At 42.7% G+C, this 27,462-nt stretch overlaps 1 protein-coding gene across 2 annotated transcripts in view; it reads right to left on the reverse strand.

Annotated features, from left to right (window-relative positions):
- Positions 1 to 27,462, reverse strand: part of LOC146971097 (abl interactor 1-like) — a 32,039-nt gene that overhangs the window by 2,755 nt on the left and 1,822 nt on the right. The window contains exons 2-9 of one of the 2 annotated variants that reach the window (XM_085805122.1): positions 22,540 to 22,707; positions 14,921 to 15,097; positions 10,599 to 10,705; positions 9,578 to 9,718; positions 6,864 to 6,964; positions 4,883 to 5,098; positions 3,093 to 3,182; positions 21 to 206 (exon numbers count right to left, since the gene is read on the reverse strand). In XM_085805122.1, the coding sequence (XP_085661248.1) occupies positions 21 to 206; positions 3,093 to 3,182; positions 4,883 to 5,098; positions 6,864 to 6,964; positions 9,578 to 9,718; positions 10,599 to 10,705; positions 14,921 to 15,097; positions 22,540 to 22,707 (1,186 nt within the window). The remainder of the gene's footprint in view (positions 1 to 20; positions 207 to 3,092; positions 3,183 to 4,882; positions 5,099 to 6,863; positions 6,965 to 9,577; positions 9,719 to 10,598; positions 10,706 to 14,920; positions 15,098 to 22,539; positions 22,708 to 27,462) is intronic. The other variant, XM_085805123.1, reaches the window with a different exon arrangement.

Raw genomic sequence — 27,462 nt, forward strand, 5'->3', positions numbered from 1 at the left:
ATGTTTTTTGTAGCACTGACCTTTCTCTAGATAAGCCTTGGGGGCCCAGTGGGGGTCTCCATCAGCATAAGGATCACTGTAATGAACCACTGCTGCTTCCTCTTCCTCGTAGTCCACAGGTGGGGGAGGAGGAGGGGGAGAGGGCTCCTCAAACACACCCATGTCCTCGGGTGGGGGTGGAGGAGGTGGGGCAGGGCTGTCTGTTACTGCAGGAGGAAAAAGGAAGAAGAACGAAGAGCAGAGATAAGGCTTCTCTGATCTGATCTGGTGCTGCAGTAAATTTCAAGATCAGTCTCCTGCTGAAGCCCTTGAACCTTTTTCCATTTAATAATTCAACAGTTCTTCCACCAGGTGTTGGCAAGACTAGGTCAAGGTGAAACATGGCAAAACCATCTCTGACAACATTGAATTCTTTAACGAATGTTTGTGTGGAGGAGCTGATCAGACAGAGGACACTGTTGACGATCTAAAGACAGTCAACATCTGGAAGGAATGATGACCATCAACCTTGTTACGCTCAAGAACCTGCAGACGTTTCAGTTTTACATGAAATTTCACTAATAGTAGTAAATGTGCAATAATTCAATTGTGCACTAGAGGGCAGCTGAGGGTCTGTTTTAATTTTCAGTCAAGCCCCTGGTACTGTTCAACTTCCACCGCCCTCTTGCAAATGATTACCACCCAACATTCACTCCATCCACTATGTCCACTTCTAGTCTCTGTAAACGTCTTTTTCCAACCTTCAGGTCAAAATGCTGCTTCACCAATACCAGGAATGTAAATCTAGTGACCAAATATTATAATGTAAGTATGCTTTATTTTATTATCTGTCTTAAAATCTAAATATATGTAGTCTAAAATATTGATCTTATAAAATACCATGTGTCTGTCTCTTAAAACAGGCAGATGTACTGGATATCCCTCCAAATGTCTGCCAGTCAGTTCTGAGAGTCTTACTCAAAACCCTAGCCAACCCCAACCCTGCATCCATGTATCCTCCAGTTGACTGATTTGACAAAAAACCTGCAAATCTCACTAATTCACAAGGCTGCTCTTGCAACAAAGACCTGGTGATAAGGTAACTGAATTTAACGCATTGCTTCAACTACGATCAGATTAAATACTTGCTTTTCCACCAACTTTTAAATCTGTTTAAACATTGAACGCTGTAAAGGCTTCACTTTATAACAATAGTTGTATTGGATTTTATTAGTATAAGATCTATTTCCTCTTCTCAGGTTTTTTTAAACACAGTATTCGTCACTTTATTCACAGTTTGAAAGTATGTGGTTAGCAAGAACTACATCCGCCTGAAATCTCTGTGTAATGATATTGAATTATGATTCAGACAGAAACAGAGATGAGCTGCATCAAAAAATAGCAAAAAACACCTGTGTGTGTCATTAATCCAATTTTCTACTATTAAGGTGGATGCCAGTGTTTTCCCTGCTGAGACCTGATTTGAACTGTGCCACTGTCTGTTGAGTCAGGGTGGGTACTGCTGCTCATACTAACTAAGCCAGTTCTTCTATTTACATACTAATCCCAGTTCCTGCTGCTGGAAACAAATGTGTCACTTCTTGTGAGCTAGAGGATTTCTGCAAATGACTTTCCAGACACGTACCGTCTAAGGAGAGAATGTAAAAACGTATCTTGTAAATAGTGTGGAAACATTTTCTTTAAAGAGATAGTTCCGATTGTTCCGAAAAAAATTTAATAAGTCTATGTTTTCAGCTTGGAAGCTCCCAGTGTCTCGGTTCACTGCTCTTCCTGTGTCAGTACTGACCGGCGGAACAATTTCTCATGTCGGGGCTTCAATACAAGAGGGACATTACAAACGAGCTGTGTGGAGGTATTTGGATGTTTTTTGGTGTGTCTTTTTGGACAAATAAAAGTGAGCACCATTCACAACCATTATGGACAAATACTGCTGCATGGACCCCCCAGTAACTCAGAGAAGGAACAGAGGACTCTGAAAATTCTCACAGCTCTTAGTCGACATGAGGGTGAGTAGATAATGAGTGAAATTTGAATTTTGGGTGAACTATCCCTTTAACCAAAACTGATACAGGATTGGATGCTTTTATATAAAACTACTCATTTAAAGGGTTGTTGCAGAACAGAATACATGCGATATTAACATGATCTATTCTGGATTTGACTGTGACTCAGATCCAGCCGTGCACTTGAGTACAGAGCGATGGCAGACTGTATTAGCTCAGAGCAGACAGGTACAGACAGGTACAGACAGGTACAGACAGGCACCACGTCTCTGCACAGCTGCATCTCTGCAGACAGGTGGGTGGTGGTGGTGGTGAATCAGGACACGGCATCAGGTCACATTTTCTCTCCTCGGTGGACAGGGAGCGCAGGACGCACTGCTTTCAGTGAACCATCCATCACCATGGCAACAGACAGACATCCGAGGGGATGGGGCTCGCCGTCAAACCCCACACGCGGTGCAGGAGGAGAGGGTGTGCTGAGTGCAGCAAGCCACGGAGCAGAGTGGAACTGTGAGGCAGTGGGTGGATGCTGAGACCATTTCAGAAGCCTCAAGAGATGTGAAGACGGCATCTCCGTATATGTAAATGTTGCATATACAGCATGTGACCTAAATCTCTAGATAAACTAGTTTTATATAGATTTAAACTGACGATACTACGTGATTATATCATCTTTTTCACACATCGGTGCATCATTTCCTTGCTAATCAAGTTCCTTCCTTGTATCATTACAGCATCAGCAATTAAAACTACTCAGTTGGTTGAACATCTGGTTATATATTTCATTTGCTGCTGTCAATTTATGAACTGAGAGATTTATGATGTAGATAACACAGTATATTCTTCTTTTTGCACAACCTCACCTCCTGTCTAGTACAAATGTGTGGGTGTAAATGTGTCTATGTGTATCTTTTTGAGAGCATGATTTCTTCATGTGAGAATGAAGTGACTTCTTTGGAAATGAACAGATACAGCCTACAGGCATGACGTGTATATGATGTTTATCTGTATATTGTACTGCATTTATTCTTATTCATCTTCTTAGATAAGTGTCTATCTACTGTATATGCTGAATGGGGGTGTACTTACTGCTCTCCTGCATTCTGGCCACAAAGCCGGTCAGAGGGATCTGTGGGGTCAGCTGGACCATGGGAGGAGGAGGCGGAGGAGCCACAGACACTGGAGCAGCAGCACCCAGAGAAGCAGCAGGAGCAGCAGAGAGACGGAGAGCGACGGAGGAGGTGAACAGGGAGAGGATGACAGAGCAAGGAAAGAACAAAAGACAGCACAGAGGAGAAAAAGTCCAAAAGTAGAACAGAGAAAGATGGAAAAGAAAAACAAAGACAAAAAGCTTGTGAGCCAGTGCAAAACTGTGCAGGAAGCATTGCTGAGCAACTCATTTACACATTTCCAGTCAGGATTCTTTTGTGCTTCCGTTTTTTTCCCAAGCTGGACTAAAGACACATCGGTTTCATCTCATTCTGAGAATCTACCTCATCAGCATCTGTTGGAAGTCAAAAGCAAAGGCTGTGAGCAGCGGTGGATTTTTGCCTTCAGAGACGGTGGTACAAAGCACAGAAATATAACGGTGGCACGGTGACAGAGCATTTCCACGTAAAGCGGCAGCATCTCCATCTGATCTGACTCAGGATTTAATTGAATTGTCATTGGAGTGGTGTGCGTAGATAAAGAGCAACAGCCACTGAATGAACTTGTGTCTGTATAATCTCTGTCTTTAGCCTCTATAAAGAAGCTTTTCTCTCCGCTGTCTTTAAAAGGGAGATAAATGGATGGATGAACAAAGAGAAACGCAGCTGTCCTCACTCAAAGACATGATGTCACACGCACACAGGCCAGGTCTGACTCATAAATCACATGTAATGGAGGGGCGTCTGTAATCTCGCTGGGCAGTAATGTCTTATTATTCTACCCAGCTCTCAGCGCAGAGCCCCATCCATCCACAGCTACACCCTGTAACACCAATGAGCTCCCTCATGTAGCACAACTGGCTTTTTGTGCTCTAAAACTTCCACCGCAGCCGGCTGAAATCCATACACATCTTTTACTTTAATTAAATTTCAATGACAGAGATGATATGATGTGCTGGTTTAAGTCGTTGCTTGATGCAGCTCGGCATCAATGTCTCTCTCCTTCCAGACAAGACAGGCAGCCTCCTCCTCCTCCTCCTGTGTTTCGTGCCAAGCAAGATGCTTGTCCTCTGAGAGAGGAACCATTAGAGGAGAATGGCTCAGAGTGATGCCTGCCAAAATAAATTCTGCTCCTCTGACAGAAAATATGCATGTGTCCTGTGTTTCCCCTTGTCTAGCAGCTGTTTATGTGTTCTCTGCCCTGGAAAGCCTCCCGCCTGTCTGTCCTGGACAAGAAACCCCCTCCAGCTGATTAAAGTGATAATGTCATAACTCAATTAGAGGTGGTAATGAAACGCTCTGCACAGCAGCGCTGAGGTGGGACAGTTTGATCAACACTGGCTTCAGTAATCACGGTCCATCCCTCATTTTCATTCGCCTCTGGAAGTGTTTGTCCATTCATATCTCTTAGACCCAGAGGACAGTCTTCAGCGGAGGAGCAATAGCTTGAGGAGACCAAATTCTATATTGAGATTGTTTATTATATTTAGATAAGGCTTCACAGGAAATTTAAATTGTCAGTTCTTCCAGTTATAATGAAATTTGATATCAAATTCCCTTATAACATACTGAAAATCAACACTAAATGTGGTATGCAGCTATATTCCCTTACTTGAAATGATATATAAAAACAAATTTTACTCACTATTTCTATACAACAACCTTCTAGAAAGCCGCACAGTATAAAACAGACATTTCTTTTAACATCCAAACACATGAAATCTGAGTTACCTGGGTTCTGTGGGTAGGCGGGGCCCCCGTTGATGTGAGGCTGCTGGGAGGAGACGGAGGGTGCGCGGCGGTAGGTGCCAGTGGCCGACACCATGGAGGCCGAGGAGGTGGTGGAGGAGTTGTGACGGGAGATCTGGCGGGAGATGGTGCCGAACTGGGACATGGGGATGGGACCCAAGCCGGGGCCCTGGGGCACCGAGGCTGAGGAGGCCGCCACTGGAGGAGAGACACAGGCACGCTGAATTCAACAACTCAGTCACTTTTAGTGGTGGATTTACTTTTCTTTTTTTCAGAATAGTAAGTGTTGATTTGCAGTACAGATCCATCATCTGTTGTTAACATTTCCATGTTTCTCACATTCTCTGTTGTATACTGTTTTCTTGTCTGTAACAACATCTATTGCACGTCTGTCCGTCCTGGGTGAGGGATCCCTCCTCTGTTGCTCACCCTGAGGTTTCTCAGATTTTTCCCTGTTAAAAGGGTTTTCTATGGAGTTTTTCCTCAGTGGATGTGAGGGTCTAAGGACAGAGGATGTTGTTATGATGGGATTAGGGCTGTCAGTTTAACGTGTTAATTCAATTAATTAATTACACTGCAATTTAACGCGTTATAAAAATTAACGCAATTAATTCTGAGATTCTGAGTGGCAATTCAATGCGCGAGCACTTTAAATTTGGCCCATTGAATGACCCGTAGACTACTTGGCAGTGGCACGTCACGGTAGCACCAGCACCGAGGAACTTGTCCGGACGTGTTGGTCACTTCCCACCTGCGTCGCTAGTCAAAGCCAGTGACAACAGACTGACCCACATGGACGCGACTCACAGCCCGGACACACTGCCCGTGGAAGCGGAGCGGGAGCAGCGCGTCCTCGCAGGCACTTGGCTCGCTGCGCAGGGAGCAGCTTCTCCTACTCTCTCCGTGCCGGTCAAACACGACTCCACTCGCACAGGTCTGTCTCTAGCTCTGTATGAATGGATATGTGTGTGTGTGTGTCTCGTGTGCAGACGCAACTGACAAATATTTATAGACGGACAAGCAACAACTTACTGTAATTCATCAGCATAATTATTTTATTTTGAAAATTGACCGGATTTTCTTGCCTTTTCTGTGCCCGACTTCCTGTCTGATACGATCTGGTCTATCCAGCTTGACAACAGCGCTCGCGGCTCACGTGAAAAATAGAACAGAAGCCGAACTTAAGCAGCAGTATTTGTCCATATAATGGTTGTCAATGGATACCAACTTTCTTCATCCAAAAAGACACACCAAAAAACATCCAAATACCTCCATAGTGCTCGTCTGTAATGTCCCTCTTGTATTGAAGCCCCGACATGAGAAATTGTTCCGCCGGTCACAGGAAGAGCAGTGAACTGAGACACTGGGAGCTTCCGCTACAAACAAGCTTAAAATATAGACTTATTTAATTTTTTTCGGAACAATTTCTCATGTCGGGGCTTCAATACAAGAGGGACATTACAGACGAGCAGTATGGAGGTATTTGGATGTTTTTTGGCGTGTCTCTTTTGGACGAAGAAAGTTGGTATCCATTGACAACCATTATATGGACAAATACTGCTGCGCGGACCACCCCATAACTCAGAGAAGCACAAAGGACTCTGAAAATTCTCACAGCTCTTAGTCGACATGAGAGTGAGTAGATAATGAGTGAAATTTGAATTTTGGGTGAACTATCCCTTTAATCAATACTACATATCCATAGAGATAAATGTCTTTACGCTTTAATATTTATAGCTTCTCAGGCACTAGAATGAAGAAGTGCATAAATAATGCCAGGATTTATATCAATGTCTCATTAAGTGAAAATTTACACTGATGTTTGAGTGAGGAAAAATGAGCCAGTGACCAAGAAACACACACAGTGATGGATAGATAGGACCTGACAATTGTCCACGAGCATGGACAGCAGTTAGTGGACACTGTGATGAGCAGCAAGGTGAGCAGAGCTTCCGAGTCTCACCTTGCCCCAGACTTGGAGGGGAGGGGGTGGGAACTGCTAGAGGGATGCCTACTCCACTGCTCCCACTGTTCTCCCTGCCGCCGCTGCCCCCACTGCTGCCACTGCACACAGAGAAGAGAGTCATCATTAGAGGATGTGAGCCAAACTCAATTACACGGCAGCGGTTGACATCCTGTCATTACTCTCTCATACGTCACTCTGTCATAACAATATTGAAGCGTCACTGTGGCAACAGGTTCTGTGAACGTGCTGCATGCAGATTCCTGTCTGCCTCTCTGAGCACCAATCTGGGAGCACGCTGTCACATTTGCAGTCAGTGTCATAAAAACAACGTGAGAACCACAGAGTTATCAGACTTTATAGTGTCAAATTTGAACACTGAATTATTTCTTTTAAAATACATTAAATATTATATTAGTTAATGAAGTTATTATTGCACTATAAACTTAAGGATGGTTATCACAACCACACAAGGGCACCCAAGAAATAATTAGAACAATAAAACTGAGATGTGATGTTATCATTAATGAGAGTAACTACCAACATTAAAACAGCAGCACAGTGACATTTTTTTGTTGTGTTTACATTGTTCACCAAAATAGTGTGAATAATGCTCTGACTTTTGGCTTTAATTTAAATAAGCTTTGTCCTCTGTATTAGCCTAGTATAAAAAGTGGACAGCTGTAGCGCAGGGGCTCATCAACCAGGCTGCTGTTACATCCACAGCTCTGAGAGGTAGGTGTGTGTGTGTGTGTGTGTGTGTGTGTGTGTGTGTGTGTGTGTGTGTGTGTGTGTGTGTGTGTGTGTCTGCGTGCGTGAAAGCAACAATTGAAATTAAAATGAGGTCATTACATTACAGTTAGGAAGTTCACACATCTCATTTTAGGGAAATGATCATCTCATGGTTTTCTAATTAACCTGGTGGATACTGAAATAATACACAGTAAGAATGTACAGTCTAGCCTTATACATTATTACAGTGGTAACAGAGTCACAGCATCAAACTGACTGGTCATAGCAGGAGTAGAACAGGGGGGTATTTCAGAAAGTGGGTTATGTGAAAACTCAGAGTAAGTGAACCCTGAGATGAGGGAAACTCTGAGTTTTCAGTTCCAGGAGGAAGAGAGGTAACTGAAACTCTGGGTCTACTTTACTTACTGTGGTAACTGACCCTGTGAACATAACCTGCTCTCTGGCAGGTTTACCTGAAGAAACCCTGAGTCTGGCGGAGCTGTCCGACGGGACTGTCCTTTCCTTCTCAGTCCCATCATGTTGAAGCAGAAATAATTCACATAGTTTTACAACAGGAGGAGAATTTAGATTCATTTAGACGGGCTCTCGTTCCCTGAGCCGAACAGTACCGCTTCTCCGGCCGCACATCGAATATCAGGCTACACGTCACCGCTGATGTGCTCTCAGATCCTCTTGGTATTTTTTTTTTTTTAAATCTATCACTTTGCAGGTTAATCAATCACCTTCTATCATAAATAACTCACATTTCACTTGGTTTTCTTTATTTCCCACAGATAAAAGTAACCATACGGTTAGTAGGCATAGCCTATTTGATTTTTTCCAACAACGCAATTCCGTGTTTCTAATTGCCGCCGCATTTAAGATAAGATTAAATTACTTCTAGTTCAATTTCTCTCTTCTCAGCAGGGTGTTAGGAGACAGATGTGTGTTAATCAGCATGTTGCTGCCAATACACATTGAAATATCCACTGAATGAACTTTTACTTTGTATATGAATCAAACCAAAGTGAGAAGCTGGTACCATATCTAGCAACACCCAACCATTTCCTCAATATTAAAAGAAAGTTATGTTAAATTCAAAATGAAAAGACGCCCGCATCTAAAACTCTGTCAGTGATTCTCACTACGGCCACAGCCGTGTTACTTTTTTTTTTTTTCTCTTTAGAACATGTCTGCTTCCTGTTTTCTCCCCTGTTGCCATGGTGAATCAGAATATCGGAGCTCCATTGATGATGGCTTTTTACTAGTCGTCAGGCACGAGCTCAACGTACTCAGAGTCGACTTACCTACCTCAGTACCTAACTCAGATCAGCTGTTTTGGAACTAAAAACTCAGAGTTCAGGGATAGACTGAAAACCTCCTAGGTGTTACTAATCACCAATAAGGAGATCTCTCCTGGACCAGCATGCACATGGAGCAGCTGAATCACTGAGATCATTGACTAATAGTTACACCTGTGACACGCTGACACAAAAGGGTGCACAGGTGTTTGATCTTATTCTGCTAATGACAGGTTGTAGTTTAAGTTCCTTCAGGTCAACAGACTCCACACACACAACACAGGGCCAAGATGTATGCTGAACAGCTGCTCTGCCCTCATGGGTGAAACTAAACTAAGACATGAGAGAGAATAAGATGATTAAAAGTCATGGAGCCTGTTGACACCCACACTGTCCTGAGAGCAGCTCTAATCAGGCAGTAAGTGAAAACGGCAAAGCCTCACAGGCCAATGAGTTCTGATTTATTGTGCATCATTTCACTTTCCAAACATGCTTCTTTAATCTTCACACCTCTTTTAAATTCTGGTTAGTTGTGGAAGCTTGACTGTGGTTTGCAGGGTGTGAACAAAGTTGCTGCAGAGTGCAGATGTGGTTAATGTGAACAGCTTTTCGGTTTATTGACACAAGTTGAGCACAAAGGTCTCTAGAAATAGATGAAACGTCACTTTGAGGATGAACTACCTGTGTGTCCTGGGCCTCTGGTTGAGCGAGGCTGTGCGTGCAGGGCTGTGCTGGCTGCCCAGGCGGGCCGGGCTGGTCATGTAGTCATTAGGCACCACAGGAGGCTTCACTGGCTCCAGTGTCTTGTAGGGTGTGTTACGCCTGGACAGGACACAGGTAAGGTAAACACAATGATCAATTCAAAGTGAGACAAAGTACAGACTTATAGGACGAATCTCCTTGTTGTTTACAACTACTTCCAGGTAGAAAACCAGCATGAGAACAACAGTGACAGACGAGAGTTTCGCTATATATATCTAATTTTTCATGTTACTATATCGCCGTTTAGTCTATAAAACCAATGATTGGACAAACATTACTATTTATGTGTGCACATTTTTGTAATTAGTCATGGTTATCAGAGATTAGCTGGGCTAACGGTTACCTGTTTAACTTTAATAACTCAGTGACTCAATAAACGGTCCATGAAAAAATATTTTCTCCAGCGGATATTAGTTACAACATGACTGAGCTAACTGGAGTAGTTTCATGTCGTGTCCGACAACGGGAGGGTTTTAACAGCTGACGTCCAGATGTTAGCTTTGCTACCGCCGTTAGCTTAGCTACCGTCGTCAGCCACTGATGCTTTCTAGACACCGTGATTCCCCCAAACTGAATAAATACAACACATAGCAACACAAAACAGACACAAACAGAAATAGTAATGTTTCTTCAATCATTTCAGATTTGTCTAAACGGTGATAGGGCGTGAAAAATATGATATATAAATAGCTAAACTCTTGTTCGTTACTATTGATCTCATTCAAATTACGTGCTGGTTTTCTACCCAGAAGTAGAATGTAAACAACAAGGCGATTCGGTCTATAAAGCCAGCTCAGGTGGTCCTGGTGTTAGAAACAACCACTGTGCGATATTTGAACGGTCTGAAAGTAGTGTGGAAGTGTCTCTACCAAGGACATATTTCACTGAATGCCATAATTGCATTCTAAAAACTTTAAAAGCCAGTGCTGTGAGTTCTCACCCCAGGGTACCACGACCAGCCATAGGGGGGCTCGGGGGTTTCTGTGTTGGTGGGTTGGTCCTGGACAGCGTCCCACCACCTCGCCCTGCTGCGTTGTTCCCATGTTGCTGGAAGAGCAAATATGAGTTAAAAACGGTGCTTTTGTGCGATCTGAATAGCTGCCACCAGTGTTTCCCCTGCTGTTTGATTTTAAAGCTGGGGAGTCTGATAAGCAAAACTGGGATTATTTCTACAAAAGCTCATCTCATCTTTGGTTTTAACGGAGGATATGTTTGTGGGGAAACACTGGCACAAAGGCCTTCCTGTCCACAGACAAATATAAAGACATGAAATAGGAGACAAGGAGAGATGTAAGGAAAAGGACACGGCAGCACTGAATTCATGACTGCTGCCTTATACTGAGAAGAGAAACGGGATACCATTCACTGCTAGTCACGTGGATGACCAGATAGAGGACATAAGAGTATGTATTAACGAGTAAACATGAAATATGATGTTTCATATCCCCTGTAATAGGTACATGGATACCTTGACACTGTAGCTGAGTTGTATTATTACATGAGAAAAAGAGGAGAAGGACAACCGTCTCTTACCTTGGCTTTAAGCCACTGAGTGCAAGCAGGCAAAAGAGAAAGACAGAAAACAAGACATGCTCATTGGTTAATGGTTAAAAAAGCAAGTAATATTATCATCATTATTATTATTGTTATTAATATTTTTATAGCAAGTGTGAAATATAAGCATTTTGTATGTACTATGTAATATAATTAAACTACTGTACATTACACATCCAATAGACACAGGAAAGAAAAGGAGTAGAAACAGGAGGGGCATAAACGAGACTAATGTACAGTATATTTATAATAGTAAAACACTGTTTCCTATAAAGTTGGAATAATTTTGATTCTAGACACGTTCCTCTTTTTATTCCTATTTATACACATCAGTAATCACCTTTGACCAGGTGCAGTGATTCCCAGTTACCAGTTTTGAGAAGATATACTGTACCCTCTATCACATATCACATCTATACACATCTATCAAGAATACATCACATTGTCACAATCATTTCATGAGAGGAGTAAAAGAGAAGAGTAAAAACATATTTTATTTTATTCCAACGGTGTATACATAATTTATTCTAATGTTAGATAGGTGTGTGTGCATGTGTGCTGCATACGAGTGTATGTGTAGACCCACAGGTGGTATCACACTGGGCAAAGGTGAGTAATGCTTTCTCTCTTTCAGTAACAAGGTTTAGGGCTGACGACGCAGACAATGATTTTCCTTGTCAGTCTGTTTGACGCACAAAATTAAATTTTCAACTCAATTTCGACTGATAAACTAATTGTTTTAGCATTCAACTCAAATTTTATGAAAGGTTTATTGCAATATGTGGCAGCTTCTCTGTTGCAGTGAAGTGAAACTGATCATAAACCTGTGTGTGTGCGTGATAATACACTGCGTGAATCAGTGTCTAGACGTGTGTTACTGACTGTAATCAGAGTGAGAATCATTTAAGTTGAAATAATAAGCGGTGGCTTCACTGCTACACAGCTTTGCTGACGTTTTCAGTGTTGCTATGAGAAAAAAAAAAACACTAAAGCACAGTGAGGTCATAAATAACCAGAGTGAGGTGTTCAGAGTGTCGGAGCGGCTGAAACTATGTCACCCTGGTAACTGCCAGTAATGCCAATAAAGGCTATTATGGTGGAGGGGTGAGCACAGTCACCCGTAAAAGTGTGAATGGGTCTTTCCGTGCTCCAGTCTGACTTCCCATCAACCCACGGGTGATTTCCCCCGGCTGTGTGGAGGAAAGGCAGAGGGGTGGCAGTGATCACACCTCCAACGCTCCAGGGAATCCACCACAGCCAGGAGGAAACAGGCTGGAAGGGATGCAGCGCTAATAAGCCTCTGTTTCCACACATCTCCCAGCACCAGCACAGAATGAACATGTATGAAAACATATTCACATGTAAACACAAACACAGCTACTCCTCTCACAATTCTCTTTCTGTCTGTGTGGCGGCTGGGCCAGCGGGGTGGATGAAATGATATCAATCCTTCATATTCTGAATTATTCACAGGCATGTGTGTGTGTGTGTGTGAGTTTGTGAGAGAGAGAGAGAGAGAGAGAGAGAGAGAGAGAGAGAGAGAGATGTGGAAAATATGGAATGTGATATGCATTCTACACTGAGCCAGACAAATGCACATCCATGACATCCACACACACACACACACACACACACAGAGCCAGACAGAGAAATCACAGAGAATTGAAAATGAATCAGCCAAGCAGTCTTCAGTCCCCTGAAGTTTTCTTGTCTTCTAAAATGATGAATCCAAACTTGATTAAAAACACCAACCCTGATTAAATTAGAAGGTGCTCTGCAGATGTAGAAATCCCAGGATAAGTCATCTTAAAGGCATAGTTCACCCAAAATTCAAATTTCACTCATTCACCCTCATGTTGACTAAGAGCTGTGAGAATTTTCAGAGTCCTCTGTGCCTTCTCTGAGTTACGGGGGGGTCCGCGTAGCAGCAGTATTTGTCCATATAATGGTTGTCAATGGATACCAACTTTCTTCATCCAAAAAGACTCACCAAAAAACATCCAAATACCTCCATACTGCTCGTCTGTAATGTCCCTCTTGTATTGATGCCCCAACATGAGAAATTGTTCCGCCGGTCAGTGCAAATCACACGAGATTTGCACTGACACAGGAAGAGCAGTGAACTGAGACACTGGGAGCTTCCGCTACAAACAAGCTTGAAATATAGACTTATTTAATTTTTTCGGAACAATTTCTCATGTCGGGGCTTCAATACAAGAGGGACATTACAGACGAGCAGTATGGAGGTATTTGGATGTTTTTTGGTGTGTCTTTTTGGACGAAGAAAGTTGGTATCCATTGACAACCATTATATGGACAAATACTGCTGCACGGACCCCCCCCGTAACTCAGAGAAGGAACGGAGGACTCTGAAAATTCTCACAGCTCTTAGTCGACATGAGGGGGAGTAGATAATGAGTGAAATTTGAATTTTGGGTGAACTATCCCTTTAAGATGTCAGACTACTGTTACAAGTTGTCTCATGTAAGCTGAATTAAATTAAAAAGGAAACATAGCTGTACATTTTCTACCATCTACACGGATCTGTGTCCGATTCCTGCAGAGATCCGTCATTTGCAGCATCGGTGAATGATGCTTTATTTGCATAGTGAGCCGTGCCAGACGTGTCTCGGTGGGAGCCAGCTCTCTGAGGAGGAAACACCGGCTTCTGAATTTGAATGAGTTGGATGTTTGAAAATCAGCGGACAGCCGCTATCTCAACAGAGACAGACAGGGGGCAGAGGGATGAGAGAGGGTGACTCAAACATGCCGTGGAAATGTAGTAGAACCGAGAATCGATGCACACATGGGCACGACACACACAACAAACAAGAGTGCTTTATGAAATGGGAAAAGAAGAAGAGGGGAGAGGAAGGAGCGGATGGATCATGGGGAGAGAGGATAAAAAACTGAAGAAAGAGCCGGAAAGCGGTTTGAAAGAATATTTTCCCATGATTCAAAAGGGGGATGTGATGGCGTGAGTAACACTTGGCCAAGATGTCTCTTCCCTTGCTCACACTCTGGGCTGCACACACACAAACACCCACACTCTTAATAACTTCCAGCTTAGGAGGCCCGTTACTCAGCAATGAGCAAGATCTTGGACAGGAGAAGCTTTTCAGTCAGCGACCAACTTCACATCTCATTCTTGGACGAGTCTTTCTTACATTTCAAGGCGTTTCTGTAGTTAATTAACTAAAAGGCCTGCGTATTGATCGGCCTGCGCCGCGGGTGTGAGTGGATGTGTGTAAGTAGATCATGGAAGCAGGCACTTAGCTTGTTCACCAGGTGTGAACTTGACTAAGTGTGTGTGTCTTCCTGTCTTGCAAAACCGACGCTGCAAATCAAGATAGCATGTGAAGAAATAACTTAAGAGATTCAGCTGCAACTTGTGGTGAAGCTGAGAGCTGGCTGTTCATGTCTCTTGTCATCTTTCTTTAAAAACCAACAGTGACAAGAGCTGCAATGTAGCTAAGAAATAAAGACTGATATTAATAGACCTTTTAAAGGTCCAGTGTGTAATATTTGTCAAGGTTTATTGGCAAAATCTGAAAAACTACCAAGAGTAGAATTACTATCAAATAAAATCTGTTTGGTTTTCATAGTCTTATAATTTTTTTGTATATACACATATATATTTATGTATTTTATATATACATATAGCATTTTAGTTGTGCAACAACAACAAAAAAACAAAAAGAATCTTACTTTGACGCCGTGTCCCACATCATCCAGCAGCGTGTAGTCGATTGGCTTTCGAATGTAGCGCACTGGCCGCTCCATGTTGCCCGGGGCGATGATCTTATGGGTGCGAGAGGTGTTTTTGTTTGTGGTCAGGATGCCGATCTCCCGACGGGCCACCTTCTCTTTATGAATGTCCACCGTCTGCAGAACAGAGAGAGGACAGTGAGCGGTGGGATCCAAGACACACTCTGGTTTTAACTTTGCATACTGTGAAGTCTCCACATGCGTTCACTCAACTCAAGTTGCCCGTTTTTAATAAGGCCTCCCTGTTGCCCGTTACAGTGATTTACTTTTAATGTAAACTCAACACTTCCTCCATCTGTTTCACATTAAAAACCTCCCAGGAACTCAGGGGCTGTAATCACCTCACTTCCTTTCTCTGGACAGATTTAATACTCAATTTATTTATCTTGCATAAAAAATGGTTCAAGTGGCTGCAGCAGGAACAACATGACCATGTATTTAATAACACCTTTTTTATTCAAGCGTATTTACATGAGATCTAGTGATGAGCCAATGTTGGGACTCAGCCCAGTCAAAATGGAGGACAAGACCGCATGGCTTCTTTGTCTCCCAGACAAAGGAAAACCATTGAACTCAGCCTCCCAGCGTCCTTCACCTTTTCACACCTAGGTGTGGAACCTCCTCTACTGACCCCCCATTGGTCAGGTATGGCCCCAGGACCTGTGAGGTCACAGGCCATATAAAAGCAGAAGTGCCCTTCTCTCTCTCTCTTCGCTCTCCCTCTCTTCTTGGTGATTCTCAGAAGGAGCTGCCGCTCCTCTCAGCTCCTCACCTGGAGCTACTGCTACAGCTCTCCAACCTCCATGAGGCCTGCACAAGGCAGACGCCTCCACTGGTAGCGCCGCGAGTGCCTACCAACTGACTCAAGAAAAAGAACCAGCTAGCACGACGCAAGGTCTGCTAGTTGAGCTACGGAGCCACAAAACAAAGCAAGCAACCAAGGACTCTCCTCAACGGAACTCAAACTACACAGCCAGGACGGCTGTAGTCCATCGGACAAGGACACAATCACTGGACTTGACTGCCACAACAGGACCGGCAAAACCTGCAACCGCAGGAATCCCCGCCAGCACCGGGACTTCTCACCCTCACGTGATTTGGTAACGTAACTGGGCCTAGTTAGGATTACCTTGCACCTTGACTAAGCATAGAATACCTCAACCTTGCCAATGTATGTATTGATTGAAATCAGTTTAAATACTTGAGCTTTGTTGTTGTTGTCAGTTAGAGCCTAATCTTCACTTAACCTGTATGTTTAGTTTGTGACCTGAGCGTTGAACAAAGGGACACCTTTGCTCACCTCCCCCACATCACATGCGGTTGGCCTTAGAAGTCTCAGGACAAAAGGCCACCCTCCATCTTTTCCATTGTCTGAGGCCACACTTCATACCTCACAGACACATGGTCACCCACACATAGTCATACACTCTCACCAACACACACACGTGTACATAGTGTATGTAGCTTGTCTTAGTTTCATGTTTTGTTATCCCATTTTCTAGATGTGTCCAATAAACTTCCTTGAAACTTTACTCGTCTGTTAATGTTGTACAATAGTGAGTATGCCAACCTCTACGTAGTAGAACTTCTAAATCCTTCAACTTTGCAGCTATTGATAATGTTATTTTGTTTATAATTATTAACTTAATCATTAAACAAGGTTCTATATTAATAGTTGGCACACCCTTATGAGACTGACTTTGGTACATTGGCTGTCTAGTGCCCCGAGGTGGATTTGATCAAATTAAATCCCATTAATTTTTTTAATAGTAATTATTAATATTTTGGTATTGATATTTTACTAATTTGATAGCCAATAACCCTCTTAATAATAACTTTACTTAGAATTGGGCTAAACCCCAACACCAAGTTTCACCTTTCATTTTACATGATCATTTAAAGTGATAGTTCAACATTTTGGCAAATTGGTCCATTGCCATAATCTCTATAGTTTTAGGTTTGTTACCTTTATTTGTCAGTGCAAGCTATTTTTTTAGAAAGGCGGAGCAGAGCCGCGAGCTGCTCAGAGTTGTTTCCGAGGCAAATACAGAGACTGCTTGCCGAAAAACTGCCTCTGACGGGAACGTGTATCAGTGGTTTTGCATGAATTTCCCTCTAAAACAATTCTGTCTGGTAACGTTCTGTTATCTCATATCGTGGTGAATGTGCAGGTCACAACTTGTCCACCAGAGCGTTTTGGAGTTGTTGGATTGTGTAGTTTGATGAGGAAAACCAAGAAATCCCAATAGCCTCTGTAGCGAAGCTCTAAGCAGCTTGCGACTGCTCAGAGCTTGCACCGACAGTTAAAGGTAACAAACCTACTCCTAGACTATAGGGATTATGGCAATGGGCCAATTTGCCAAAATGTTGAACTATCCCTTTAAAGCAGAAGTAAGCGATCTGGTCGTTTTGGCTAACTTCTTGTCAGCCGATGGAGTTAGCAGTCCCCGCCCTCGTCCCTACGTCACCACATTCACGCGCATCCCTTGGCGGCACACACAGAGAGGACCGCCCCTTTGTGCCGTTCTCTCTCCTCATAGGATAAAGGTTGTAGGATACAAGGAAAGTTTTCTCGTCGGCTTACAGCAGAGCAGAGTGACTGACAGACCTGTGTTTCAGACCAAACACTCCATATAAGTGATTGCTGTCAGAAGATAGAACTATTTAAGACTTATATTAACACAAATATTCCGCTTACTTCTGCTTTAACAACAGCTTTGATTACAGTAAGGCATTTCACAACTCCACCAGTTTAGCTCATATTGTGTGTGTGATATCAAACACCAAAATTAACATGTGTTTATATGAAAAAGAATCTCATCCACTTCATTCCTCTGTGGGCTTTTAAAGCCCACGGCCTCCCACTGCTTGGACACACACTCCGAGTGCATCCGTCTCAACTCCCATTGACCCACTATTCTGCTCCATCGGCCTACACCCTAGGGCCCTTCAGACGAAGCTCGCCTTTAACCCCTCGCTGCAGGACCAATTGAAAACACCAATGACCTCCATCTCTTCAGCGATTAGAGTCATCATCGCTCACAGCACCTACTCACAGCGGGCGTCTGCAGGGACCGGCCTTCAATTTATGAATGATAGATGAAACTGGAGCAAGTGAAGGACGAGGAGGGGGGGGGGGGTACTGAATGAAGAGGATGGAAGAATGAGGGAGGATGGAGGGCTTCATCTGTAGAATGAGGTCACGCTTTGGAAAAGAGTACGCACTTCATGTATTCTTAAATAAACCTGTAGTACATTAGATGACAACAGTGACATTTGTGTGTGTGTGAGACACTGTAATTTTGTGTGTGTGTGTACCCCACATAGCAACAAGGTCACACATCAATCACCATTCAGTGGACGTGACAGTTCCACTGCTGCAGCCACCTGCGCGTGGCGGCTGGAGATGAAAAATTCAGTTTCAGAGATTGAGAGTCTGATAGGTATTGTGAAGTTGACCTGCAGCTGCCACTCCCTCGTGCTGTGTGTAACCCTCTGTGTCTGTTGCATGTGATCGACAGCCAGTATAGACATATACTGCATATATTTTTAGAGAGAGAGAGAGAGAGCATGCTCGGCTCTTTTTTTAGGAGAGGAAACTGAGGCGACACGCCCAGCTTCAGCTGGGAAGTAAGAAAAGCCGCCTACTTCCTGCCAGTGATAGGCGAGTGGAGGTAGACTGCAAACTGAGAACAACAAAACTCACAAGCACACAGAGAGATGAAGACTGAAGATAGAGATAGAACATGAGTAAACTGAGAAGCTTTTGATAGGCCGCCATGATCAAAAAGACAAGAAGATGAACAAAATAACAAACTTTGTAGTCTCCAGATTTAGGAGACTACATTACTTAAAATGAACACACACTGAACAGCAGACAACAGATGCTGTACCACCTTGTGTTTATAGGCATTAGCACTCAACACTACCATGAATCATGACAATGGGGAAGCATTAAAACATCATGATGGTAGACATCCGCAGGTGATGGCTGGATCCTCTCAGCTCTGCTGTTGGATGCAGACTGATGAAAAAGTGAGCTAATCTTTATGAAACATCTAGACATAATGACTGTTACCTAATCGCCGTCTGTCCTCCCTGCACTCTCTCTCTCAATCTCATTTTCTTTTGTAATCCTTTTACACTAATAAACATCTGGCTGTCTGCTAAACCTGCGGCGAGTGTCTGAGAGCACACACACACAGTAGTTTTTTCACTGTCGGATCCGTGCAGCAGGTTCAACCTAGTAAATCTGTGCTTCAGCAGAAATTCTCCACAGCTCAGTGCTGTTGCTGTAGACATTTGCTTTTGTTTAAGAGTTATTGGCAGGAGGGAAATATGATGTAGTCTGAAGTGAGATTAGAGGGCACGTCAACAGATGTGTGATTTCATACATCAATGATCTCATGTATGGCTCGGTAACAAGTCCACAAATCAGACATTTCTACTCCCGAAGCTAATATTGTAGAGTTTTTGGACCAAACCTAACAACTGTCTGGATTTGTGTCATTACCATTTTTTCATTTGCACTCACATATAATTCAAGGTGCTTTCTGCACTTGAGAGGACTTGACCAATTGAAATCGAGCTGCAAGAGACACAAGTGGGTCATTGAGTTGATGAATGACAATTTTTTTTTAGAGGAAAAGGGAAGAGATGAATCAGAAAAGCAAAACGGCAGACAGGGCTTAAAGGGGGATGGAAAAGGTCCTGCATTTCTTTCCATGGCAGTAGAATCAAAAAAGAAGCTTTTCTATTTTGTTTACTGTTGCACTGGCTCGGGTTCAGATACTATAACAGAAGGCGCACACAACAGCCATTCAATTTAGGCTGATGCACAATGAGAAGGAACAGAGTGCCACCGCTCTGCTTTGATTGAACACGCTGTTGGTTTGCATTTAGTTAGTAGTATCTCTTGGATAATTATGCGACAGCCCACTCTGTCTATGGGCTTGCAAATCCTACAGAGTTGGGGCTTGGATTTTGGCAGCGACGCTTGGCTACCATCCTCCTCCTAATCCCATTTAACTCTTTCAAGTCAGGACAATTTCCACAACCTAAACTGGAGAAATACTTGGCACCACTGAGCAAGTTGTAATTTAATTTCTTGGGACGTCACTGCGAGGATAATGAATGTATGCTGTGGAGAGGATGGATGGATGGATGGATGAATGGATGGATGAGATGAGATGAGATGCATGTAGAAGTGAATTTACTTTTCTCTTGATTCATGCAATCTGGGGCGCTTCCAACCAATTCACACTCGGAGATATCGACTTTGACAGAGCAACATGGATCTCCGTATGAAGGAGCCTTTTATTATTATTTTCTAGCATGTCAAGTGGATTGGCCTTCATAAAGCCTACACAGCCTACATGTTAATGTTGCATCATGTGTGTTGATTGTAGGGATGAACAATTAATTCAAATGCAATCTCCAAATTTCAGGAGGTGTAGTTTCTCAGATTAATGTTATACAGTAAGGTGTAACATAGGCAAGGCAAGGCATCTTTATTTATATAGCGCATTTCATATCAAGGCAACTCAATGTGCTTTACATAAAGACAAAACATTAAAAAAGAAGCATAAGACAGTATAATATAATAATATAATATAATATCGTTTTTTGAAAAGTTTTAAGTTCTCAGCTATAAGCACGTGAAAAGAGAAATGTTTTTAACCTGGATTTAAAAGTGCTTACAGTTGGGGCTGATTTCAGTTCTGTCATAATACATACCATGAATGAAGCTTTGTGTACAGAGATGCCTCAGACTATCAAATCATAATTCTAAACCTAAGTGAGGATACCTGTTGTTGGTACAAGACCAAACAAAAATCATATCATCATTTCTTAATTTTGTAAAAGTAAGTTACAAAAACAACCACATCTCACTAAGTCATTCCTTTGTTTTTCTTGTGATAGACCAATAAGTGTAATTTTGAAACTCTATTGTATCTACATGGTGGTGCACTGTCCGACTATGCTGTATCCCTATACTGATATAAAGTGTTGATTGTATATAACACAAATTTGATGGTGATCCAAAATCACATCTTGATGAAATAATTCACATTACTATGGTTTCATTCATTTTTCTTGTTGGCGCTTTAAAGTTATGGTAAGTCAGAATGGCTGCAATGAAAAAGTTGTATATTGAACAGACTGGAGCTGATGTTAGTCTCATTCATACTTTGGATCCCACATACAGATAAGTGACCACACTGACTCGGCTGTTTCTGCGACAGTTGTACTGCCCGCTGTTCACGTCAATGTCTGAGGCCACAGAATGCTAATACATCTGAAGAGGAGACATCAAAGAGCAGTAGATAAACCACCGCCGACCATCTCTTCAGGATCAATAAAAGGCTCTCGTTGTTTCATTGCCACTAAACTCCACTCCATCCAGCAGCAGCAGCAGCAGCAGCACTGTGGAGCGAAGTGGGAGCTGGAAACGCTAACCAGGCGAGAGTGCTGGCGTCAGGATTTCATTTCATCCCTGACAGGCTTAATGAAGCACACAGGGAGAGGACGAGGGGACGCTGGCTGACACTGGCTGACGGGCAGGGTGGCCGCACCGAGCGAGCGGACAGAGAGGGGAAGCGTTTGATAGAGAGAGGACTGCTGATGAAGCAGGAGGGAGTGCAGAGGGGCTGTGGAGGGTTGGCAGCTCCGCCGTGATCCCTGCCCTCTGACATATCTGTCAGCCCCCATCATGTGTGAGTGTGTGACTGGGCACTTTGATGTGATGACAGAATAATATCAGCCGGTGTGAATTTTATTGTTCTGGAATAAGTTTCCTCTATACAACATTAATCAATCACAGCCATACATCCATTCATCAATATTCCTGAGAAGGCTATAGAAGGGGCAGGGCTTGCTCATGTTTTTTTTCTCTTGCTTTTAATTGTATGTTTAAAGCAGAAGTAAGCAGAATGTTTGTGTTAACTCATTGAGTGCCAACCACGTAATTTCTCGTTTTTCGTTTACCTTTATCCAATGAGGAGAGAGAACGGCATAAAGGGGCAGTCCTCTCTGTGTGTGCAGCCAAGGGATGCGCGTGAATGTGGTGACGTAGGGACGAGGGCGGGGACTGCTAACTCCATCGGCTGACAAGAAGTTAGCCGATCGCTTACTTCTGCTTTAATGTTTACAATTTTGGGGGGTTTTATTTAAATTTTAAAAAATTGGATTATGTTTTTTTTTCCCCCCATTTTTCCAATTCCTACTGTTAAATGTTTTGTTTTTATGTAAAGCACATTGAGTTCCCCCTTGGTATGAAATGCCAGTATAAATAAAGCTGTCTTGCCTAAATAATCTAGTTCTTAAATAAATACTATTATAAACACTATTGATTATTTAACTAATCAATGTCAGCTGATTTTTAAAATCAGTTAGGCTATCATCAGTGACACTAAACACTTCCTGCACCTGTTTTACTCTAAAAAGAGAGATGAGAAACACAAGTATGCCTTTGAAATGTTCTCAACTTTCACACTTTCATTAACTTAATGAGCTTTCGCATTTTCACAAATGAAGAACACGTTCATTCTGGTGTATACCTGGGAGATGTGGTTGATGGAGGACTCCATGCGTCGTAGTTGCGAGGCCTGGATGTCCAGCAGCTGCAGCACGTTGTTTGCTAAGGCATTGATCTGGTAGGCCACGCTGGCCAGAGACTGGGTGGTGTAGGCCTTGGTTTCCTCCAGGGCCTTCTTCTTGTCTTGAGCCTGGCAGCGAGAGGCAAAGGGGGGACAGACAGGAAGAGAGATCATAAGTCACAAAAACCCAGTGGAAGGATGTGTGGGTGGAGGAAAAGGAGAAGCAGGCAAAGGGAAGTAAGGTAGAAGGTCCAAAAAAAAAAAAAAAAGTCAAGAGGAAATGTTGCACTCTTCACTCTCATTGTTACTCCCCTATCAGATGAGTGAGTGGGCAGTTTTTCTACTGGGAACACCGTTTGGCAGGACTATTCATTCTCTACTGCTGAAGCTGCAGTGCTCTGTTAAAATCTGAGAGGGAAGTGCATGAGAGTTGTTATGATCCACTGAGAGAACGACTATTGTGGAATGCAAAGCGGCCCCGCGATCGGACGACAATAACTTCCGAATGCCTCGGTTGAACAACGTGGGACAGGTGCATGGTGGGAGGAGCGCCCAGTGAGCAGGAATGCCAAGACATTTCCTAGGATCCCAAATCTCCACCCAGCTGCACAAATCTGTTTCTGGACGCCTTTAAATAGCAACAGGACTGATTGGACGTATTTATAGTTTGGGAAGCAAAACAGGGATAAAAGAGGGCCACACAACCACTCAGGGAGGTAGGAATACGACTGACAGCCATGTTCAGTTATGTATTGGCTGTTTTCCCATTAATCAATTCCTCATGTGTTATAAAAAAGACTTGTTTTACAAACCCAAAGGTGTTTAATTTATTCTTTCCTACGTTAAATCCTATGACTAAATATTTTGCATTTTCTTTGTACCTTGTACCTTGAACATATATCCAACAATCAGATTAGTTTCTCTCACTCATTCAAATGACTAATCACTTCAGCTGTTGCCCTCTGAACAGAACTGCTCTCTGACTCTGTTTTTAAAAAATATGCTAAATCACCAACAATCTTATTTTCAAAGACACAGTTAAATATTTTGGGAAGCGTATTTATCCTAACTGTCTCCTATATATATATTTTACACTGTGCATACAAGATGACAATCTGGATCTAGCTTGCATATTGTTTAAAAAAAAAAAAAGTTGAACTCTTCCTTTAAAAGGCTTCCACCAGCTGAGTTTGATGTGTAACTGCGAGGTCACTGTGATGACTCTGTGCATGCTGTTAAAGCTCTAATCGACTGTTCCCTTAAAATGCAGCTTGAGACAAAAGCTGTGATTTACCTGCTGTTACCAGACAACAATTTGTTAAGTGCAGCAGCATCGGCAGCATCATCATCATCATGACACCACTTTTTACAACATGGCCACCTGCCCGCCTGCTACTTTGCAAACCACCTGCAGCAACGATATCTTTTACAAATGTGTGCGGGGATGGGCCAGTTTGTAAGGCAGCAGAGGAAACGTCTTCACGCAGCAGCAGCAGCAGCAGCAGCAGCAGCAGCAGCAGCAGCACTGTCCCAGAGGCTGCAGCCTGTCCTCACGCCTGAGCTTGGAAAATGCCAAAGTAAGTGTGTATCTTCAGTGACATTTTCAGGCTGCTGAAACACCTTGCACGCCACACTCACATTTTACTATACTCTCATGACTCACCCACACACTACAGCTACCAACACAGTGCTGAGATGGTTACGTCTCACTCATAAACAGTAAAAACACAACGACACACTGTTATCTTTAACGCAGTGCGCTGCGTCCAGCAGGGAGGAGCAGGGGAGCTGTCAGGGGTTTAAAGAGAGGTTCAAACTTCCAGTAGACTAAACTAATTAAAACAATCTGAAAATATCTTGCATAGAAAAACCCACTGGAAACATGACAGCCTGAGCCTACATCTCCCTATTGTACACACTGTTCATCATAGATCTCTCTCCCCCTCTCTTACTCTGTCTCTCTCTTTCATTACTCACTCTCTCCCCTGCTTTGAGATATTGTGTTTCATATTAAGCTTACAAAAGACCTTTTGTAGGAAATCCACTTGGAATTCCTTTAGACTCAACAATGTGAAAAATAAAGCAATTTCTGAGTGTCACATCACAGTTAGCGCAATGTCAGATTGATACAGGAATATTCTGAACCTCATGAGTCATGAAAGAAAAAGCCATGAGTCAGAGAGGGGCAACAGGAGCTGCAGTGGGGATTTTGGGGGGGTTCAACAGGAGGGGAAATGTTAAGTAAAACCATCTTCCAACTTCAACCTTGACTGTGTTCTCCACACATCTTCTTATAGGAAAAAGAAATGCAATTGCTCTTAAAGGGATACTTCACCCAAAATCGATAATTCACCAATTTTCTACTCACCGTCATGCCAAGGAAGGGTTTGGAGAGTTATTTAAACGCTTTTGGAGTTCCAGGGGGTGGGGGGGGGTCCGGCTGGCAACGAGTTATCATATAATGGCGGCGGATAGTGTCCGTCCAAAACACACACTATGAAACATCCAAATATGATCTCTGTCTTTAGTCTTGTTGTAGCAGTAGCTCCCAGTGGCTCTGATGTTTTTGCACATGCACAAAATTTGCTTCCACAGAATGTTCTTCTGTGTTTACATCATACATCCAATGGTTTACAACAGTATTTGGATGTTTCATAGTGTGTGTTTTGGACGATTCAAAAGTGAGCACTATCCGCCTCCATTATATGTAAATCCGTTGCCAGCCGGACTCCCCCTGGAACTCCTAAAGCGTTTTGATGAGTTCTCCAAACCCTTCCTTGGCATGACGGTGAGTAGAAAATTGGTGAATTAACGATTTTGGGTGAAGTAGCCTATCCCTGCTCTTAAACTTGGTAAAATAACTGATACTGATAGCTATTGGTACATTTAGAAAAAACATGGCAGTTAAACATATTCCCTGGTGCTTTGTGGTTTATATATGCAAACTATATACTAAGGGAGAAGAAGAAGTCACTTTATACATTTCCTACCAGGTGTGTTTTGTTTTTGTTTTTCAGACCAGGTCAGAATACTGGAAAAACAACATGCAAAAGGGTGTTACTTTTAAGATTTTTTAAACCGAAATGTTAAGATCCATCTGCAAACTAATAGAGGCGGACAGACGCCCATCTGTGTCCCAAAAAACAGCACGATTTCATTCTTCTTTACTTCAAAGAGTTGCTATTCTAGTATCCAAAAGGTCTGAAGAAAGCTACTGACAAAGCTGAGTTCTGCTTTCATGCCACCAAAAAAATGTTGCAGGTGACACTGTCAGCTTTTCAAATGGCCCATTTTTAAAATTTCTCATCTAAGAATAAAACTCCAGCATCACATATTATGACGTGCATTGTCAGAGGATTATGCAGATCTAGCCTAGAAAGAAAAGCAGGTATTATTTTATACATCTATGACAACAACAGTATGTGACAGAGACAACTTGGAAGAAGAAAGCTCAATTTAGGACGTTATCCAGAATACAGAAACATATCACATGTATCCCTCTGCACACAATCTGAGCATAAACTATAATGGCATGCAAAGCCTCCTTACTCTACATTCACCGTTGTGTCTGTCAAGTGTGTTTATACACACACAGGAATGCAGCTAATGTTTTTAATGTCCCTGAAGAAATCATTATACATGAGGAGCCACAAGCAAATATGTTCATATTCCAGGCCACGACAATCTTGCTGTAAATCAACACAATACTCTAAATATTGCAGTAGAAAGTGACACGACAATAGGTGGCTGTGAAAACCAGCAGTAAAGGAGAATGGAAATCATCTTGCATCCACATCACATAAAAGAACTGAGAAGGAGCGGAAGCATCTGTGCTGCTGACTGAAACACTTAATTCTACCTTTGTAATTAGATGTTTAAAAAGACAATGACTAAAATGACAGTTTAAATCTCTCGGCCCATTGTGCGTTTAAACAGCTACTCATCACTGTCTCCGTCTCATCCAACTACACATTTTAACTGCATGAGTGCATTAGTTACATCAACTGACTCAGACATTTCACAACATCTTGGGTTACAGAAAGAGGCCACATGATGCAAACACGCCGTTTACGTCAAATGCACAACTGTTACCTCCTCTGTGCTTCTCTCCATCCTTGCTTCATGCAGAGTGACACAACAAAATTTCCAAATCACGTGTCAGAGATGCTTTTTTTTTTTCTTAATCAACCAACACGCGAAAGATCCATCAGTCACACACATCATATCTGGATTTAAGAGTGTCTGTTGTAAATCTGCAACAGCTCACGAATATGATTAGTTGCCAATTATGAATTTCACTGCATCAAAGCCTGTAGCAAACTAATAATATGAGCATCATCAATCAGCAGAAGCAGAAGAAATTGGATTTGGATGCAGGAGGCAGGATTCCTATCCACGGCTCCACGCACGATGTTCTGTGAGCGAAACCACAGAAAGCTCTACTGGTGGTGACACAGCAGGGTCAAGCTCTCAACCTGCTGCTCCTGGCACTGCTCCATGTCTTCACTACAATCCAAACGACTGGAATTATAACATTCCCAATCATGGGAACATGAATAAATAAATACGCTAGCCACCTGGTTCCCAGACTGAAGCAATGCAAATTCACCTCTCACCTGCTGTTGCTAATTTAAGATAAGCTCAGGTACAACATTTTCCCTCAAACTGCCCACCTTAGCAGCTAAATTGGCTGTTGAGGGAGATGTAAAGTGGTGTCCTACAGTCTCAGACCATTTTCCCATTCAAGTAAATAGGAAATCAGATCCCCCTGGCCTATGGCTTTTTAAATAAAATGTGGAAATTGTGCAACGTTTGAGTAAAAATTCAAAACCCTCAGGTTGGCTAGCTCTCTGCATTTTTATATTGGGATGCACATATTAAAAA

This window comes from Trachurus japonicus, chromosome 17 (genome assembly GCF_045865225.1).
Source record: "Trachurus japonicus isolate A0001 chromosome 17, Traja_1.0".
In the NCBI taxonomy this organism is placed as follows: Eukaryota; Metazoa; Chordata; class Actinopteri; order Carangiformes; family Carangidae; genus Trachurus; species Trachurus japonicus.